Below are 14,010 nucleotides of genomic sequence, written 5' to 3'. Positions count from 1 at the left end.
ATGATCTCAAGTACTCATTTTAAACGCGAATAACCAATGACACCAACCAGGTTTTACCACTTTTAACAACCTTTTGAACTCCACGACAGTCATAGATTATAACTAGGTGTCGTCACATCGCGTTAACCCACTCTGACGTCGCCAAGACTCTTGAAAGGTTTATAATTGGATTTGTCGTTAATAACGTCGGAAGCGGACGTCACTGACGTTGTGGTCTCACCTTCAAAGGTCTCCAAGATACAGCACCAGTAATAAGACTCCGCGTCAGTTAGTTCGGAAATCAATAGTAGTCGGTCACATTCACTGAGTAGCGGGGTCGTGTCATTGGGTCATCAAGAGCGTTAGTGTCCCCATCGCTGCTAACGGTACATCTCAGGAGTTTCTGTTGATGGAAAAATATGCTCAATTTTGTAATGCTATTAGGCTGACGTATGAATTTGGTCAGAAACAAATTGACATATAGCCACATTTATCTTCGTAAGGCTGTCAAACATTCACATGCACATATTACATCTGCAGCTTGTATCAGCTCGCACCTTCCATCGTAACTCCATGTTTACATTTCGAGGAAGTATTTTGTCCTTCGACATTACCTTTCGGATCGTCCGTTAACAATATATATACAACGCTGAAGGGTTACATAACTATGTTGCCTTCGTTATATGGGGCGGTTAAAATTTTAATGGTTAAAGCGTTGACGCCGTCGCGCTGAAGACCCGGGTTCGAATCCCAATGTGGGCAATAAATGTGGCTAAGCCATTTCTTGGTACGTCCCTCTGCCGTAAGATGTTGCTGGGAATGTTGGTTTCAAAGCGGGCGTAAACCCAAACCTTCCAGTCAGTCAGGGTCAGTCTTCGTTACGACGTTCAGACAAAGCCCGCATACAATATCTACCAGACAAAAGACGTGGAACGTTATGCTCGCATGCGTAACTCTACCATTCAGCCCTTAGTAACTGGGTGTACAAAGTGAACATAAAACACAGCTGATCGAACGGTTTTCGAAGTCCGCACAGCATGCGTCATGCATTATGACGTCATACCGATTATTAGCGCTTCGGCTTCTCGGCGGAGAGTACTTGGCGGTTACCGTGGTAGTGGGTAATATTTTTCCAGTTTGTCACCCTCACAGGAGGGTGGCACGGACACTCTATTAAAGGTCGTTGACCAATGAAAGTAAAGTATTTTAACATGAAGGTAAGATAAAAGGTAATATTTCCACGTTTGTCAACGAACAATCAAGTCACTACTCCACTTTCGACAAATTTTGCCCATTCCCCAAGTCTACTCTGGGGGCATCCTTGAGACTAACCAAGGGGCAGTGTACGAAAATGGAACCTATTTTTCTTGCTCTTTTTTAATATGAAAATTATTTACTTGGTACTTTTAAAGACAAAAACAGTAAAATTATAAAATTAACTATATATTTTTTGTAGGAAAACGATTTTTTATTTTTACACATTTACCAAGTGTTCCATTTCAATAGTAAAAAACACCATGGCTTATGTCCTTGGAAATGACGTAATTGGTGCCACATTTATAAACAAATGACGTCATCAGGTTGTATGGAACCGCTTCACGTAGTGCAAGCACAAGTGTTTGATTCCAGCGTCTCAGATGCGCATACTATTGAATTGAACATGGTGCACTGTTCGGTTCCTCGCTGTATGAACCACAATGCAAACAAACATGAAACCAAAGTAAGTTATTTCCGCTTCCCAAATCACCACGGAGAAGACAAGAATGGATAAAATTCTGTAAAAAGAAGGATAGTGACTGGAATGGCCCGACTAGTGAATCGCGGGTGTGTGTCGCACTTCGATATTTGCTGTCGTGTGTCGCGATCGACGACTCTCAGTCAGTCAGCTGATCGGAAACAACTACGCCCCGATGCGGTTCCATCCTTGTATGGTAATGAGGTCAAGGGACAGCACTCTCATCAAGAGCCCGACTGGTCAGTTTTGTAAACAAACGACGTAAAGTCGAGGGAACTCTGGTAAGTAAGTAAATACCAAAATAATGTAAACATGCTACCCTAGTTTATAAGACTGTAGTTTATATATATAAAATAAAATAAGTATTTATTCATAGTTTCGGTAGCTAATTAGATGTGCGTCTCGTTCACTTCCTGGTTTCAAATGACATCGATCCTCGGTGATCAGCTGATCGTTGAGCTAAAGTATTGTGCTTGGTTTTGTGATTTTGAATCGGAACCATTTTGTGGAATTTTTTTAGGGGTGTGAATAACGTCATCGAATGCTTTTCTTTGAAATTTGTAGCCGTTCTCATTCACGACTGGGGGTAGTGTTTACCAATACCAGTTCCCCTCGATGCCGGAGGGCAGTCAGTGTGGAGGAAAACGAAGCTGTCAACATCCACTCACGTACATCTTCTACTACTGAGACAGTTGACGTGGGAACAGACACAAACCAACTCATTTCGGTAAGAACATTAATAAAGATATAAAATAAAAAGAACAAAATTACCTGTATGTTATTTCGCATGTTAATTAATACAATATTTAAATCTGACTTTCCTTATAGACCGTGCTTTTAAAAATACAGAAAAGTTAGGGTAATAAGACAACACTTACTGACAAATTTTAATTAATGAAAATTATTTTGCATATTTTTACAATTTTTGAATGTTTGTTTTTGTATCTTCCAAATGTGTAGTGTCGGAGTAAGTCCTGTCAGTGTGTGACACCCTCCTTGATGTCGACTGGTACCCAGAAGAGCATGAACACATCTTGGGTGCACAATTGCTGTCCAGTGTACACCAGATACATGCGACCGTGCTACACAATATGAGGTAACAATAACATGTTTACAATAACTACTCATTCAAAATCTACATCCAGTAAATATTGTTCTGTATTGAAACATGTACATTATGTTATGTTTTAGTGATATTGTAACAGAATTGATTTTGATGTAAATATCTGGTAGTAACTGAGCATTAGTGTATGCACTTACAGCCCTAATACTATTTATGCAAATTGATCACATTGTTACCCAGGCACCAGGTGATGCTGACAGCAAGAACAATATGCCTGACACAACTGATGATGGAAATGACACTGATGAAGATTACAATCCACATTCAAGTCAGATCAAGTTCGAAGAATCTCAATCCCAGCCAGAGTCTGTATTAAATGTGCCAATTCCCAATTTATGTCATATCTGCCATATAACGTGTAATAATTGTGATCGCACTGATGTAACATGTACAATTTTCTATGTGATTTTGACAGTTGTTAATTCACATTTCAGGTCCCTGAACAACCATATGGAAGAAACAAAGTTCCTGGTGTTTGAATCAATTTGCTGTCACTTTTCATGTTTTGCAAATTCTGCTTTTATTCATGCAGAGCCAAAATTTATCATATCTGTGGTAGTCTGGTGACAGTGCAGGTACAGTGCCTCAGACACCAAGAGCATGCATACTTCTGGAATAGTCAGCCATCACAATAAACAATTGCCACTTGGCAATTTAGCCATAGCTTGTGCTGTTTTCTTTAGTAGTCTTTGCCCAGCAAAGGCTCTAAGGAGCTATTCAACTATGAACATGTACAATATAAGCATGTCAACATTTCATAAACTCCAGAGAAGCTACATAGTCCCAGCTATTTCAAGGGTGTGGTCAAAACACCAAACTCAGCTATTAGCTGATAGGAAAGAGAAATCTGTACGTCTGGCAGGGGATGCAAGGTGTTGCTCACCTGGACATACAGGTATGTCCACACTAGTTTGGCTTCAATAAGTTATTTGGCTTATAAATTTCATGTGTAACTGGGAATAGTAAGAAGAATTGGCTGAAAACCATTATGAAATAGAAATGTTTCACTGTATTTGATATATTTAACATGAGCATGTCTTGGAAGAAACGTTGTGTCAATTGTATATAGTATGTATGTGTTTATGTATTACAGCTAAGTATGGAAGCTATACATTGATCGATGTGGACACACATCAAGTTTTGGACATCCAGTTGGTGCAGGTAAGAATACAATCCTGTCATAACATAAAATGACATGCACAGCATAAGAGTGAACATGCTCAGTTGTGTACAGTAATACTTTCTGATGACTTAATGACTTAATTTACATTGCTCTGTTTCAGTCAAATGAAGTGGCCAATTCGAATGCCATGGAACTTGAAGGATTGAAAAGGGGCCTTGCACATCTTGAGAATGCCAGAGTAAATGTTTCAGACATAATAACAGACCGACACATTCAAGTAAAAGCTTATATAAAGAGGGAGAAAGGTGGCATTAAACATTGGTTTGATGTATGGCATGTTGCTAAAGGTGAATAGTTTTTAAGACCCATCATATCGTGATTAGACTTAATATTTAGTGTCATTGACACAGTTATGGCATGAAAATGCTTTTCAGAAAGTGGAATATAAATTAAATATTATTCGACAAATATATTAAATCACCTTAACCTTAACAAACACACTCCGAGGTAAGTTTACTTCAATAACTTTTTCTAACAAGTGATGATCCATTGTACCAGCCGCATTTGATGTTTTCAGGTATTTACAAGAAACTTCAAAATGTAAGCAAGAAGAAAGGCCTGGAAATAATCAGCCTGTGGGCACACCCATTTCCAATCATATGTACTGGTGTGCTGCCACCAGCCATGGCAATGCTGAGGAGGTGCTTGGCTAAGTGGTTGTCGATTGGCAACCACTTAGCTAACATACATAGTGGTCACAGTGAAACCTTTCCATCTTGTATGCATGGAGAAATTCAAGATAGAATTTGGATTCCTGCTGGTATGTAAAATTAACCAAGCAACTTCATAATGTATGATATTACATTTTCATATGCAGCCTGACATTCAAACTTGAAGTTTTTTGTAAAAATTGTAATGATTATCACACTAAGCATCATCATTGGTTTGTTACAAACCCACACCCATCTTTCCATTTTCTTGATCTCGCCCACTCAGTCAGCTCCCTGAGTACAACTGACCACTCACAAAATCAAATATGGCTCTGTGATTAGACATGTTCATCACTGATAATGAAGACAAAAATGGCATTCATTTTATAAAATATATTAAAACATGAATTTATTCTTCAGGAACACGAGCTCACAAGGAGATAGAAAGCATCTTAAAGTCCAGATATCTCCTGAAAGATGTAGCCAAACTGTCACCTCATGGGCAGACATCATACCTTGAAGGATTTCATAGTGTCATATGTCACTTCGCTCCAAAGTTCTACCATTATCATTACAATGGTATGAAGGCAAGGTATGTACCAACTTACTATCAAAGAAAACTGTTCAATTGTTTTTTCACTGGATAACAATTAGCCATAACCAGTTTGCCTCACATTTTTGATAGGATTTACTTATTTTAGTAACCCACTCAGAGACAATAATAGAGCATACCATGGTCTCGGTCCTGCAATCAGAATTTTGAATTTCTTTTATTGTTAACTACAGTTATATTTTGTGTATGCCATCATATAAAACAGTCAGTGGTGAAATTACTGTTTTAACAATAATAATATTGTAACAGGTTGTTGATGTCTGCCCTCCACTTCAATGAGAATGGAACACGACTGAAAGCACACACCAAAACACAGGAGAAGAGAAATGGAGTGTCTCATATCCTAAGAGCAGAAACTGGGAGGCTACTGCTAAACCTATCAAAACAAATCCAACATATGGTATGATATTAGTGATATGCAACTTTCATGACATTGTTCAACTTTTGCTATTATACACAGATATAATGCGCAATGATGGACTTTTTCTTTTATGACAATGACGACATGTAGCCGGTAATGTATATTTGGTATTTACTTTTTCAGAATATATTGGCGAGCTGTTACAGGAGGTGTCCGACATTCGAACAGAATTTCCAAGTTGTGCCCTTGCTGACAACTCCCTAAATGAACATCAGCCACCCTGCATGACTGAAACTCACGGAAAGAAACGGGAAAAACAAATCGTTGTCAGAAACCATAAAACACGTTTCCATTAAAACAATATTTATTCTAGTGAGAATAAAGAAATCCAGTATATACATCTGATGGAAATGTTGCACGTATAACATGGACAACACAAGAAGGAATCACCTTGCGATGATTTTTTCCCAATTTCTGCCAAATCCAGTATGTAAATCTTCTGTAGGCCAGATGTCGATAGATTCTGAAAAATATGAATATGATTTTAAGTACACATACATTGTCTTCATTTCAACATGCTGAACTTTTTAAAATTTCGAGAAATACTACATCCATTTGGATAAAGAGTATGGGGTTTATGGTTCTAGTTAGTGGGGAGGTTTTTGTGTATTTCAAGAATGTGTCTGTTTGATAGTGTCATGTCTGATGAGAGGGTGGTGTCACTTTGGAGGAAGAAAATATGGTAGATGACAAGAGGGATAAAGTTCATCAATAACTTCATTCATTACATTAACAACAGGTCAAATTATATTGTACTGTGAAGCATTTCAAGTCGGGGTCACCTCAAATGTTTTATGTTTTTTAACATCTTTAATCCTCGCAAAGACACGAGGGCCTGTGATTATTGTGTAGGGTTGATCTTCCAACTAGGTCTATTGTGTAGGGCATATTTTCATCCAGTACTACACATCCTCAGATGGTTTGGTACACCAATCCGGTAGCAATTGTTGCTTTTATACACTTGTTTACTTTCCTGTTTTTTTCTTATATTGCAAAATCCAGCATATCAGGTCATCTCATCTCAACTTACATCCATTTAACTATGTACCAATTACATGATTTTAATGAGTAGTAATATTAAAATAGCCTCTGTTAACTGTAGGGCCATTGCCGAAAAACAGAAACGGAAAGAAATTATGAACATCTGGCGGAAAGGAATTGCTCAGTAATCTGTCTTCAGGATATTCACATTTCCCATGAGTTAGAACCTATTATGAGAAATAAATGGGGCGTTCAAATTATTAATACACTAAAACAGTTAAATGAAGGCTCCAGTAACAAAAGCATAGCATGATTTACCTGTATAAGGCTTATGAGGTACTACTTTTCTTGTATCATTTCTCTGGATATACAATATTATGGAAATGGAAAAATATTGCTCTTTTCAAATTCATCTACAAATACATGGTCTGTATCTTGTTTTAGTAATGCAAATAATAATTTTAGAAATTATAAGCATATTTCGGTATATTACTTGTGTATTGGTTCATCATCACCTATGGGGCCACTGCTGTCAATGAATTCATTGTAGTATGCCTCCATACTATACTTGCTCAGTGATACGTCATGGAGGCCAGGGGTGAGAAGTAATGCAGTTGTGATTTGATGTATCAAGCTTTTCCCTGATTGGAGCAACATCCTGACAACATAGCTCCTCTACTTCAGACTGCATGTGAACGCAGTGACCACAAGTGCACCTGTAACATTATCGAATGAGTAGTAATTTTACTTTGAAAAATCAATTGACTTGTATACTCATGAAGAAGCCGTTTTTTCCTGCAGTATAAATTCATATTTGCATTTATATTTATTGTATGTGTGTGTGTGTGTTTCATATCATATCATAACATATTTGAATGAAGAACTTTTTCAACAGTTTCCAAGAGCTACTACAATTTTTCTCATTAACAGTCAAAGGTCAGAAAAACTTATAACCATTGATCAATGAATGTACCGGTTTACAAACAAAACATGTCACTGTCAGTGCAGTGTCCCTATTTTCGTGTTACTCAGATAAGATGTCGATAACGTATACTGGATGTAGCAACTTGTTTTTAATCAGTGATAGTAGATATGGAAAAAATATACATTATCTGTAAACTAAAGTTCGTTCACTGTCGTTCTTTGATCCTGGTTTTGGTTAGAAAACACGGTAAACCGGAAAATTGATGTGCTGCGGTTTCACACACCCGATTTCACAGAAATTAATGTAACCACCAAATTATGAAAACACATTGCAAACACAAAGCAACATATACAATGCATATTCTTTATAATCAGACATGGTGTTCACATAATACAAGAGTATTTATTTGTCTGATTTGTCAACGTTGTAAACATATTTCCGGTATTACGTGCCCACGGTAATGACTGCGTTGTTGGAAACGAACCCAGAACTACGTACGTGTTTGGGGAAGATAAAGCGAACTTTACTCAAGGAAAACGACAATAATACTACAATCTAGTGAAAACTCCCTGTGAAGTTAGATGTAAGTGTTATCTTCAATTATTGTTTGGACAAGCATATTTGATGACACTGACACTGTGACGGGGGATGGACCAGAGCGAAAAGCAAACGAAGAGTGCTGGTTATCAGGCATAGCAAGCATCACTACAAATAAGTTTATATTTTGAAATGTACATTATTTAGATAGAAGTAATATTATGATCTTACCACGGTGGTCTCGATGAATCGGACTCTGCGCTTGACGACACAATGTTTGAAGACAAAGGTCTTCACTGGGTTCCACATCATGCACTTGATCGTATCTCGTCTTTACTTTGAAGTCTGGGAAATTAGCCCTTGTCGGTTCAAAGGAATATGGTTGGACGTTTTTCTTGATTCAGTGAAAATTCTTCGCAATCAGACGACGAATCCGAGGCCATGTTGTTTGTGACAGTAAACTGGTACTGGATGTCTTTCACGTCAGATTAAGACAAGCTACCAGTTAGAGTGACACCAATTACGTCATATCTAAGGGGGTAACTCAGGCCTGTTTCGCTCTGAAATCGAATGCTTCATAACGGCGCACCATTTTCACACGTATTTTCAGGTTCAAACTATTAATATGAAAAGATGAGTGCATATATCCAAAATGAATAAGTAATAATTCTAAAACTGAATTTTGATTCATGTAAGAAACAAAATGATTTTTTCGTGTACACTTGCCCTTTAAGTGGAAAAAAATCATAATGAAGCGGAAATCTTAAATTCGAACCGTCCCTAGCTTTCATACTAAAGGGTACAACTTTACAGTAAATTATTCCGACTAAACCACAAGACCACTCATCCACCTAAATTAAGACCTGGTATTATTTCTACACCATACCGGCAACTGAGATGTCAAGTAACATACTTTACAGTGGTAATTACATAACCACTAGTACTCCAGTACTAGAAACAGAAACATCCATACACCATTTCAAAATAGAAATTGTTTCAATTGAAGGTACTAGATCTCCCTGTGACAGATACATTTTTCATGGACATGGCATTGAACAGTAAAATAAACAATAAAAATACAATATGGCCACGCTTATTCTCTGTGAGTAATATTTGGCAAGTCGAATAGGTTCTACACCGCCTGACTTTCTCACTGGCCAATAATGTGGTTTGATTGACGGTGATTCACTGTATACATGTTCACACTGTATGGATATCTCGGTGTTTATTGTTTCATGTGTACAGGTTTAATAATAATTCATAAGTTCCTCCTTCAGACCTGGGCTATGCTTTGTTTTACTGTGTGCAAAAGTTGATTTTTTCAACCAGCGATATCACAGATGTAAGCCGGCGGTCTAAAGTATATTAAATGCCAGATATTCCTATTTAACTGAAGGATATTCTGAATAATGCGACAAGATAATGATGACTTGGGAGTTTGGGGGGCTTGTGTTAGGAGTGGATTTCAAAAACATAAGCTATATAGATGTTAACGTACACAGTGACATATAGCGCTTCTTTGGTATGTCTGGATCACTTATTCGTTGGAAGGAATTTCAAATTCGTTCAATGTCGGGTTTTGATTTATCCGTCACATACTCATGCTCGAAGATTTTATACAATGCTAAACGTCCTGTTTCAAGTATGTATACTGAAAAAAAATCAGTCTGTATGTGTGTAATGATCAACGTTACTTTTCCAGCAAATAAACCAATAAGACCCAGTTGTCCTAGTCAGCCCTCGTCTCTCAAAAATGCCAAGGTCACTGACGGACGTCGGCTTGTTGGGAGTATTCGAACGTACTCGTGTCATCAAGGTTACCCTGATATATCTTCCATTCTAATTCAACTTATTATGTAACATGAGTTCTGATTGGTAAATGCTGTAAAATTCCGACCATATAATTTGAAAACCGATTCACCAAAAACTTTGAATTTATCCCTAAACTATTGGGATAACGCTCCTTTGCAGGACATTGTCATTTGCAGATGCCATAGGTCAATTAACTCTCCTGTCCAGCTAAAATGGATGGAATTTGTGTTCAAAAAGACAAAACAGTATCATAAATTTAATTTTAAATTGAAACAACTTACTCGCAACGGGCTGTTGACCCAACACTGTTAGATCATGAAACAAGATTCATGACGTCATTATGGAGCGTGACGTCACCGCTGTGTCATTTGACAACAGAACTGATAATGGCCCATAGTTGAGGAATCAGCGGGCCGCTCATTTCTGTAACTAGAGGGCAGTTTCATCAAAATTACGTCATAATTTTAGCTATAATAATATGATCTATTCATCATTGTCAGATTTAGTCCGTGTGCACATAATAAACGTGTGTAGTTTTAAAAGGGAACTTCTTTTTCTGGCGATGGTGTAAGTTCAAGGAGTGATATGATTAACCTTTGACCTAGAGGAACTTTGACCTGGTTTAAATAATGAATTTCTTTCACGAAAAAAACAGCGAAAAAACGAGTTGAATTAGAATGGGGATAACTGTACTGCGCGTCGCCGATATAACTAAATTTGCAGCTATATAACCACCGGTATACGTCCCCAATTCCGTCAAACACAGTACAGTTATCCCCTAATTGAGGTGATATCTAACACCGCGTGCCTTGGAAACCTTACTTGGAGTCACGTTGATCTCGAAGGTTCTCATTGCATAGTCGTATGTATCCAGTAAATATATATTCACGCTACTATGTGAAGATGAACTGGATTCTACTATGAAGCTGTGTATTCTTTATTTCTTTACATATTTCTGTTCCAGTTCTGAAATGTCCAAGACAACTTTCATTTGTCAAAAACGCCAAGGTCAGTGACGGAAGTCAGCTTGTTGGCAGTATTCGCACGTACACGTGTCACCAAGGTTACTATGGCAAAATTGTTCATGACGTCACTGCAAATACAACATGCCTTGGAAACCTCACCTGGAGTCGTGTTGCACTGAAATGTTCTGGTCAGTATTATCAGAAGCAACGGGAGGAGAGAGTGAGCTGTACACTTATCACATGCTTGACACTGCATGAAAATACTGCATTTTAATATATTCCATCGGGTTTGAAATATGGTTTGGAATTGATGAATTCTATGTCCATAGATTATCACCTATGGAAAATGTTCGGAATGTGTGGTCATAACATGCAGTATTTCCATGTATGATGCTTTAGTATAAAGATTTTATGTAGAATGTTTTATACAGGGTTTCAAATTGATGGAAATATATACGCCCATGTCTCAACTGTTTCAACAGGGATCGAACATGATGCAAATGTCGAGACTGTTTTCACATATTTCGAACGGTACGAAATCTCACTAGAAATGTCTGTCCGTCATACACCATGTCTCATGATAGAGAAACTGAATCATAGCAATGATAATGTTTTACTCTTGAAAGAATCATATTTTATTCATAAATATACACCAAAATTGAATGGCAAAAAATGATTTTGTGTGCATACCTCTGTTGCAATACGCATTATGATGTCAATGGTTCCGATGTGACGTCATAGTATTACAGCCTGTGTCAGTTACTGCATAAGCGGCCTGAAGAAGCAGGTACAGAATGTACATGCTCAAAAACGTTTGCTAAACGTATTTCATCCTCATCTTCTTTTAGATATGAATATATTTGGCAAACGTTTTCAGCAGGTAAATTCTGTACCACCTTCTTCAGGTCGTTAATGTAGTAACTGAAACACTCTGTAGCACTATATGTATTACACACACACACACACACACATACTTTCTCTCTCTCACTCACTCACACTCACTCACACTCTCACACTCACTCACTCTCACACTCACTCACTCTCACACTCACACTCACTCACTCACCCACCCAAAGGTGACAGTACATTATTTTCAGTCTCAAGTTTAAAAAAGAGATGTGTGACAAGGTCAGTTAGTGCTGGATTACTTCTGTATCGACTCGCATGTCTCAATGTTATTCGAACAATTCTGTGACAATATACATGCGTCCATTTGGAAAATGTCAGATGGTATCTAGCCATGCTTATCATCGTATTTCAGCTCGAATGTGCCCTAAGCAGCTTCCACTTGTTGAAAATGCCAAAGTGAGACCGGGAAGTCGGGTGGTTGGGAGCGTCAGGTCATACAAGTGTCACCGTGGTTACCGTGACAAATCTACTTTAAGACCTGGTATTATTTCTACACCATACCCGCAGCTGAGATGTCAAGTAACATTCATTACCGTGGTAATTACACCACCACTAGTACTCCAGTACAAGAATCAGAAACATCCATACACGATTTCAAAAATAGAAATTGTTTCAATTGAAGGTACTAGATCTCCCTGTGACAGATACATTTTTTCATGGACATGGCACTGAACAGTAAAATATACAATAAAAAATACAATATGGCCGCGCTATTCTCTGTGAGTAATATTTGGCAAGTCGAAAAGGTTGAACACCGCCTGACTTTCTCACTGGCCAATAATGTGGTTTGATTGACGGTGATTCACTGTATACATGTTCACACCGTATGGATATCTCGGTGTTTATTGTTTCGTGTGTACAGGTTTAATAATAATTCAAAGTTCCTCCTTCAGACCTGGGCTATGCTTTGTTTTACTGTGGGCAAAAGTTGATTTTTTTTCAACCAGCGATATCACAGATGTATGCCGGCGGTCTAAAGTATATTAAATGCCAGATATTCCTATTTAACTGAAGGATATTCTGAATAATGCGACAAGATACTGATGACTTGGGAGTTTGGGGGGCTTGTGTTAGGAGTGGATTTCAAAAACATAAGCTATATAGATGTTAACGTACACAGTGACATATAGCGCTTCTTTGGTATGTCAGGATCACTTATTCGTTGGAAGGAATTTCAAATTCGTTCAATGTCGGGTTTTTGGTTTATCCGTCACATTCTCGTGCTCGAAGATTTTATACAATGCTAAACGTCCTGTTTCAAGTATGTATACTGAAGAAAATTCAGTCTGTATGTGTGTAATGATCAACGTTACTTTTCCAGCAAATAAACCAATAAGACCCAGTTGTCCTAGTCAGCCCTCGTCTCTCTAAAATGCCAAGGTCACTGACGGACGTCGGCTTGTTGGGAGTATTCGCACGTACTCGTGTCATCAAGGTTACCCTGATATATCTTCAATTCTAATTCATCTTACTCTCTCTGTCTCTCTCACACTCACTCACTCACTCACTCACTCACTTACTCACCCACCCAAAGATGACAGTACATTGTTTTCAGTCTCAGGTTTGAAAGAGATGCGGGACAAGGTCAATCAGTGCTGGATTACTTCTGTATCGACTCGCATGTCTCAATGTTATTTGAACAATTCTGTGACAATATACATGCGTCCATTTGGAGAATGTCAGATGGTATCTAGCCATGCTTATCATCGTATTTCAGCTCGAATGTGCCCTAAGCAACTTCCACATGTTGAAAATGCCAAAGTGAGACCGGGAAGTCGGGTGGTTGGGAGCGTCAGGTCATACAAGTGTCACCGTGGTTACCGTGACAAATCTACTTTCACGAATACCGCCAAAACCAAATGCCTTCGAAACTTATTATGGGGTCATCCTTTACTCCACTGTTCAGGTCAGTATGACGTGAAGACGAATAGCTGTATATCTTCCTCATTTACATTCGCCTACATATGTTCCATAACAATATAGTGGGGTAGCCTAGTGGTTAAGGCTTTCGTTCGTCACGCTGATGCTCCGGGTTCGATTCCCAACATGGATAGAATGTGTGAAGCCCATTTCTTGTGTGCCCCGCCATGATATTTCTAGAATATTGCTAAAAGCGGCGTAAAATCATAGTCACTCACCCACTCACCATAATAGTATACAGAATATAATTATGGTAT

The 14,010-nt window shown here is 38.1% G+C and overlaps 1 protein-coding gene and 3 long non-coding RNA genes across 4 annotated transcripts; 3 read left to right on the top strand and 1 right to left on the bottom strand.

Annotated features, from left to right (window-relative positions):
- Positions 1–2,752: 2,752 nt before the first annotated feature.
- Positions 2,753–3,319, top strand: LOC124266329. Its single transcript, XR_006895740.1, has 3 exons — positions 2,753–2,810; positions 3,018–3,142; positions 3,272–3,319. It is a non-coding gene; the product is annotated as an uncharacterized LOC124266329 (long non-coding RNA).
- A 157-nt stretch (positions 3,320–3,476) lies between these two features.
- On the top strand, positions 3,477–4,673 carry LOC124266333. Its single transcript, XM_046701136.1, has 5 exons — positions 3,477–3,732; positions 3,931–3,998; positions 4,121–4,307; positions 4,538–4,595; positions 4,643–4,673. Exons 1-5 carry the CDS (start codon positions 3,561–3,563, stop codon positions 4,671–4,673), a joined length of 516 nt encoding a protein of 171 aa, XP_046557092.1. The 5' UTR covers positions 3,477–3,560.
- A 5-nt stretch (positions 4,674–4,678) lies between these two features.
- Positions 4,679–5,595, top strand: LOC124266328. Its single transcript, XR_006895738.1, has 3 exons — positions 4,679–4,780; positions 5,091–5,262; positions 5,533–5,595. It is a non-coding gene; the product is annotated as an uncharacterized LOC124266328 (long non-coding RNA).
- A 395-nt stretch (positions 5,596–5,990) lies between these two features.
- Positions 5,991–7,284, bottom strand: LOC124266327. The gene is made up of 2 exons (XR_006895737.1): positions 7,179–7,284; positions 5,991–6,167 (listed from the first exon to the last, which is right to left on the bottom strand). It is a non-coding gene; the product is annotated as an uncharacterized LOC124266327 (long non-coding RNA).
- Positions 7,285–14,010: the final 6,726 nt, after the last annotated feature.

The sequence above is a fragment of the Haliotis rubra genome, unplaced genomic scaffold, assembly GCF_003918875.1.
Source record: "Haliotis rubra isolate DU_JTF1 unplaced genomic scaffold, ASM391887v1 Scf1249, whole genome shotgun sequence".
Lineage (NCBI taxonomy): Eukaryota > Metazoa > Mollusca > Gastropoda > Lepetellida > Haliotidae > Haliotis > Haliotis rubra.
This window is presented reverse-complemented; position numbering and strand designations above follow the sequence as displayed.